Source organism: Lactuca virosa, chromosome 2, assembly GCF_052849685.1.
Source record: "Lactuca virosa cultivar CGN04683 chromosome 2, Lactuca_virosa_CGN04683_v6, whole genome shotgun sequence".
In the NCBI taxonomy this organism is placed as follows: Eukaryota; Viridiplantae; Streptophyta; class Magnoliopsida; order Asterales; family Asteraceae; genus Lactuca; species Lactuca virosa.
The window spans coordinates 68,779,965-68,786,835 of NC_136427.1; the positions used below are offsets into that span (position 1 = coordinate 68,779,965).

The window sequence follows — 6,871 nt, forward strand, 5'->3', positions numbered from 1 at the left end:
ACAAATTCCACAACATTTTTATTAAAAGAGGTACTCTGATTTTTATAAAGCATAAACAAAATCGGTCTTTTCTGGCCGTGAAAAATAGGAATGTCACAAGAGATTTTGATGAAAGTTGCAACAAATGATGCTCGAGATTTTGGAAATGGAACTCAGGTAGTAGCTTACTAAATAGAAAAGTATAAGTATTGATAAATGATAAGTGAAGTGAAATAACTGTTGTTTATTATTTTTTGTTTGAAATTTGAAATAAATTGATTTTTTTTTTGCAATTTAAAAGTTTATTAGTTCATGTAAAATATGAAATGGATGCTTTCAAATAAATTTGTTATGGTGGTTGTATGAATTAAATTTTAGTGTTATAAAATTAGACTTGTTGAATAAGTTTTTTAAGTTTAAAAAATTAGTTTTTTATGTAGTCAAGAGACTTTAAAAAACAAACAATATTGTTTACAGACTCCAAACGTTTAGTCCATATATTCTGCATAAATGGTTTGCAGACTGCAAATAGTTTACCTTTTAAAAAACAAACAACTTAGTCACATTTCGACCATGGTTTAAACTTATAGTAACTTTATTTACATTAACAACAATCTCAAAAAAAGGAGTAAACATAAATAATTTATAACATGTTAGTGTAACTTTGAACCTTTAGACAACATTATTATTATTATTATTGACATCAATATAAATAAAAGCAATCTTATAAAATAAAAATATAAATGTCTCAAGAAATTAAGGGTATTCCTTGCCTAAGGAGACTTTGTGCTAATAACTGATTTGCAGTATCAGAGGGATGGAACCCATCCCAAAACACATAACCCGTTGCATTTGGACACGTACCAACTGAGATTTCGTTGCAAAGTATTGAAGTCTCAAGTGTCCCGGTTCCACAACAACCTTTTCTTGACTCACAAAAACCTAAACCAATAATATAAATCAGTTAGTGTTCTAATTAAATCCAAAAATAGTAACACATTTGGATTGATTTGTTTATTATATCATAATCTACTTTCATTTTTTTAATTTTAATATTGTACTTTGAAAACCATGCTTAATTATAGCTAATAAGTGGTTTGACTAAAATTTTAAAGTATAATGTCAAAATAAGGACAAAATTAGAGATATTATTTTACGTACAACGTCTTATTAAGAAAACAAATTGATGGTATAATTTGTTAGAGAGAGAAGTGAAAATATGATCATATAATGGAGAAATAAATGAAAATATGTTAATTTCATGCATTTAGTCTAAGACAAAATGGTAACACAAGAAATAACAACATAGTTTCATTAATTTTCATTATTTTCTACTACAATATTGTATATGGAAAGCTTACCAAAGTATATCAATTTCATGTTAACTGGATATAATTTTCAAAGCATAATGTATTAATAAATAAAAAACTGAAAGCATAGTTATTTTTTTTTTTACCATTCCATCAACAAACTATTATTTATAAACCACTTAAACATCTATTGTAGTATTACTAATGACCCCACATTTTAATAACATTTCGTTTTATACCTATAATGTTATTGTATATTTATAACTCTATTGTTTTTTACTAATGAATTTAGTTTATTAAATGCAAATGCAAATTATAATATTCTTATTGTATTTTAGTTTTTAACTATATAATTTGATAAAATAACACCAACTATAACCATTGTATTTTTTTAATTATATAATTTAATAAAATAACACCAACAAAAATATGATTTATGCTTCAAAAACAACAAATTATAGGAAAAATATTTTAAAGAACATTCCAATAGATGATTTATTAAAAAAGATTTCAAAAAACATTATGCATTGGAGTATGTTTTTAAAGATAACTTTCTTATTGATTGACATAATATATAAGTTTTTATCCGTGCTTAATCATTGCCAATGCTTTTAGTGGAGACAAAATGTGATGTTAATGTTATTGTTATAAAGGTTAATGCTACAAAAGTCTTTTAAGTTTACAAGTAGATTTCTAATTTATCCAATATTTTTTTTGTTAATGATTTTTCATTAATTAAAAAAAATCATTTTTAAAGTTTTAGTAGGTAACTAGCTAGTTACAACTTACGTCGAAGTTACCACAGACATGATATGCATGCCATGTTAGCAGTACCCTATCGGTCACCTACTAAAACTTAAGACATTGTTTTTTTTTTTTTTTTTTTTTTTTTTTTGAAAATTAATGGAAAATAAATAAAATACATTGCTATTTATTTCATTTAATCAAAATCCTTTAAAGTTACCTCTAGCACCCGGTGTGTTAATCATAGTAAGGAGTGTGTCGTAGATATTGAACACCACAATTTTGAGATCAGGAAATCGGACAACTAAATTTTGAGATGTATCATTTAACTTCTTGTTAAACATTAAAGCGTCATCATTTAGCTCTTGCATACAATTATTGCTTCCTAAATTAAAGAAAGTAATGGCCGCCGGTAAACATCCGGTTGGTGGTAGTGTTATCACCCCAAACCTTCTTACTCCGACATCATAAAGACCCTGTGTACATAGTGATTGTGTTAAACTAGAGTGAATAATTTCAAACTTCAAAGTTCAAACCATTTTTATATGAAAAGAAGGTGGACCTAGAAATTTTTTGTAATACTAACAAAAATCCGAATATAAATATAAGCTCAAGATCAAGTGAGAACTTAAATATAATGTTAGAACCCAACAAGTTTTTTTAAATATATGAACCATTTGCTGTAAAAAATTTCGGCACAATAATTTTTTCGATAAATTAAGGGAGTGTTTTGTAATTTATTTGCTATAAAAGTACCAAATTTGTCAAAATACAAAAGTATTATGACAAAAATGTCAAACGGAAAGAGTATACTATTTAGACATATGAACCATTTATGTAAAAAAAAAAAAAAACTATATTGGTATATTTTCTATAAACTATAGGAATAATTTTTTATGTTCAATGTCTAAAACCACAAAATTTAAGATTCATAATTCACATAGTATTTAAGTTTAAAATTGACCGATAAAATGACCAAGGGTTTCCAAACTTGAGTTGTTTTATCGGAAAAGAAGTAGCCTAGCAATTTAATTTTTATATTTATTTATTAATTACTTATATATGTATATTAATAAATTAAAAAGACAAGAAAAAATGTTGACAAGATACCCAACACGACCTACTCCCGTCTTGGTAGCATGGTGTGAACTGTGATGACTACTATGAGTTCAAGAGTGACCTTCCTCAGATAAAAAATTAGTTTAAGTCTTTAATTTAATTTTTTATTTTTTAAGAATAGAAAGAAAAACATTTAATTTGATCAATCGATCTCTAAATAACAATTAATCCAACGTTGATGACTTATACATACCTCTACGAAGGTGATATATGACGTCATAAGAATGTCTGAAAACTGCGAAGCTGAATAGATTCTATTCAGAAAAGGATTGACGTAATAATTCTGAAGAAAATCACTGCTTCCAGCACTCAAAATATGAATCCCAGTAGAAAATATTTCGTTAGCTTTCTCCCTTCCGATCATCCCCACCACTCGCTTTTGCCAGTCTTTGTAATACGACAGTTGCCGGCGTAACGAAATCGCTTGCTGCAACACACACACACACACACAAAAACCCCTAATCAGAAACTATCAGAAACCCTAAATCTCGAACTAATATCTACATTTGAGCAAAAGAATTAGAGATTTCTTACGTATATTAGTGCTGTTCCTTCGTAGTAACCGGAGCCGGCGGAAGCGAAGTTGGCGCCGGTGAGTAGCAGTGTTTGATTTTCGGGTCGACTCAGGTATGGCGGTGGATATGTATCGAATCCAAGGTATTCAGCTGTATTATATACAAGACAAACACAAAAAGAAACGATTAAAAACTTGAAATCGATCATTAATGTCGATCGAAATTTCCGTCGAACTTATTGCTGATTTGTTGAGTAGTTGAACTTTTATCGATCGAAGTAGCTAACAGAATCGTAAGAACGATGAATGCTAATGAACCAGATCTCGTAATCGGAAATTGAACTACTATTTGATCTGAAAACGAATGATACGAGTACTTACAAGTGTAATCGGCTGCTAATTTTCCGTTGCAGAATCTTCCGGTAGGTTTATGATCAACGAAGTCTCTTCCATAAGGAAGAAAGTCTGCTCGGAGGAAAGTAGCGACGTGATTGTTGTTTCCGGCGTCCAATACAGAGTCGCCGAAGAAGCATAACGCCGGAACAATAGGTTCGCCATTGATCACGGCGACAACGAGAAAAAATATTAAGATCCGACGCTTGAAACACTCCATTGATGGATCTCTTCCCCACGAAATCAATGAGTCGATCAGTTTGAGATTGGGAGAATTTATAGTCGGCTTTTCAAACAGAAAGTCTCGTAAAAATAACTCTACTTCATCATCATCATCAACAACAACATTTGACATATGGAACTTGCAAATTTGCAATAGCTTTCGTGTATGGAAATCACGCAAAGTGTTTAACTGCAAAATCAGAAAGAGATGTGAAGGAGATAAACAGAGCGAAAAAGAGACAAAGTTCTTGACAACATGGCGGACAATGAAAATATTTCAATAATTTTGGCTACTTGCTCGCAGTGGTAGTGTGGTACTGGTAGTTGAAGCAAATTACAATAATACCCTCAGGGTATTTTATGTATGTCATTGTTTATAGATAAACTACATAGACATGTAAGTTGTATCAATGTGTTTATGTTAAATATGTTATTGATTAAAGTAAATTTTTGCGGACAAAAGTTCAAAATTTATTGGAGAAGAATCTATTTCACTTGTTTCAACAATTGTATTTTATGAAAGTCACACATTTCATTCATTATTTAACATTTATTCTAACATTTCTACCACATGTACGGTAAGCTCATATACAGGGGCGGACGCAGGATTTCTCGGTAGGGGGTGCACGGGAAAGTTAGGGGTTGCACGATAGTAGAAAAAATAAAACTTTTAAAAATTTTCGAAAAATTTTCCACTGCGGCCGAAAAAGTTAGGGGTTGCCAGTGCCACCGGTGACCACCCCTAAATCCACCCCTGCTCATATATATATATATATATATATATATATATATATATATATATATATATATATATATATATATATATATATATATATATATATATATATATATATATATATATAGGGTTAGGATCAAATATAAATCACAAATATTGTGTGAATGTATAACCAAATTCTAACCACTAGATTAAAATAATGAAAAGTTGTGATCTTAGGGTGCATGTTATTAACATGAGATATCATTTACTATATAACCTACACTTAAATTCTTATTATGGAATATATGACATTTTAATAAAAGAGAGAAATAAACATTACCTTTATTTTAGACAAACAAGTCAACTTAAATAATAAAAAATCAAACAATTAAATATTCAAATTAATATTTTTATGAATCACCATTTAAATGTATACATTCATAAAAAATTTAAATTACCGATTATTAGAAATATTCTTAAAAAATGTTAGATTTATATGTATATGATAATAACCTTCTTGAAATAATTGGGCTTTACTTCTTCACATTTATTCATTATCACGCATACATTTCATTAATAATACATGAATATAAGTTAATATATTTTTGACGATTCCTCAATATTAATGGTTAATAATTATTTTTTTTTAATTAAAGATTCTGATATATCACGACAATGGTTAGGAATTGATTTTTTTAGTTAAAGTTTCATGATGACGAGAATGGTTAAGAATGATATTCTAGTATGACATTCTTGAAGAATCAAAATTCATTCTTTAAGTTTCAAAGTTAATTCTTTAAGAGTGCGCTGATTGATATATATATTTTAACCACTAAACAACTATTCTCGTGAGAAAAGAAATCAATACGTTGTTGATAGATATGTGTGTTTCTTTTCTTTCAGAATATATGTTAAAAGATTTGGATACAAGTTCAATTATAGCATGACGTTCTTTAAAAACAAAAAACAATCTATTACTATTCTCTAAGAATGAAAGGAATAACATTCTTACAGAATAAAAAACAGTGTGTTGAATCAAAATGACTAAATAATATACATAGCATAAAAGAAAATCAAAATGATATCTATGAATGCAAATAAAGAGTAAAAATTAAGAATTTTGGATACATGAAAGATACTTAATCTGATTAATTAAATTAAGAAGTTTTTTTATGAAGAGGACTATTAGGAAGAAGGCCTAGAAGAAAAAGAACAACAGAACATTCTTCAAACGCTTTAAAAAACCATTATTTATATATGTATCAATAAAACATGTTCAAATTATAGATATATTCTTCTGATGGTGAAGCAATCGTGAAAGCATTAAGAAGATGAAGCTTTTATAACTGACGAATGATTTAAGGGAATTTCCATAATTATTAAATTTTATTTTGATTATTAAAAAAATTGTATGTAAACTTCCAATAATACATTTAGATGGTGAATGGTCCACAATTGGTCACACATTCACACAATACTTAGTGTTAATATATGAAGCTAACTCTCTCTCTCTCTCTCTATATATATATATATATATATATATATAGTTAGGATCAATTGTGAATCACAAGTATTGTGTGAATGTATGACCAAGTTATAACCATTAGATTAAAAAAAAGGATAAGATATCACTTACTATAAAATTACATTAAATTAATTATTAAGGAAAATATGAGATTTTATTAAGAGAGAGAATTGTAAATTACCTACATTTTAGGCAACTAAGTCAAGTTAATTAATTAAATTTATATCAAATATTATTATTTATTCAACACATTCAAATTAAATCATATTTTTTAAGAATAGGTCGTCATTCAGTATGTATATATGACCATATATTTTTATTTTTTTATTCTTAAAGAATCAGGTTTC

At 27.9% G+C, this 6,871-nt stretch overlaps 1 protein-coding gene across 1 annotated transcript; it reads right to left on the reverse strand.

Annotated features, from left to right (window-relative positions):
- Positions 1-631: 631 nt before the first annotated feature.
- On the reverse strand, positions 632-4,537 carry LOC145156378 (GDSL esterase/lipase At5g03810-like). Its single transcript, XM_079075779.1, has 5 exons — positions 4,048-4,537; positions 3,687-3,817; positions 3,346-3,579; positions 2,254-2,509; positions 632-921 (listed from the first exon to the last, which is right to left on the reverse strand). The coding sequence occupies exons 1-5, from the start codon at positions 4,412-4,414 to the stop codon at positions 728-730; spliced, it is 1,182 nt and encodes a 393-aa protein (XP_078931905.1). The 5' UTR covers positions 4,415-4,537; the 3' UTR covers positions 632-727.
- Between the last annotated feature and the right edge of the window lie 2,334 nt (positions 4,538-6,871).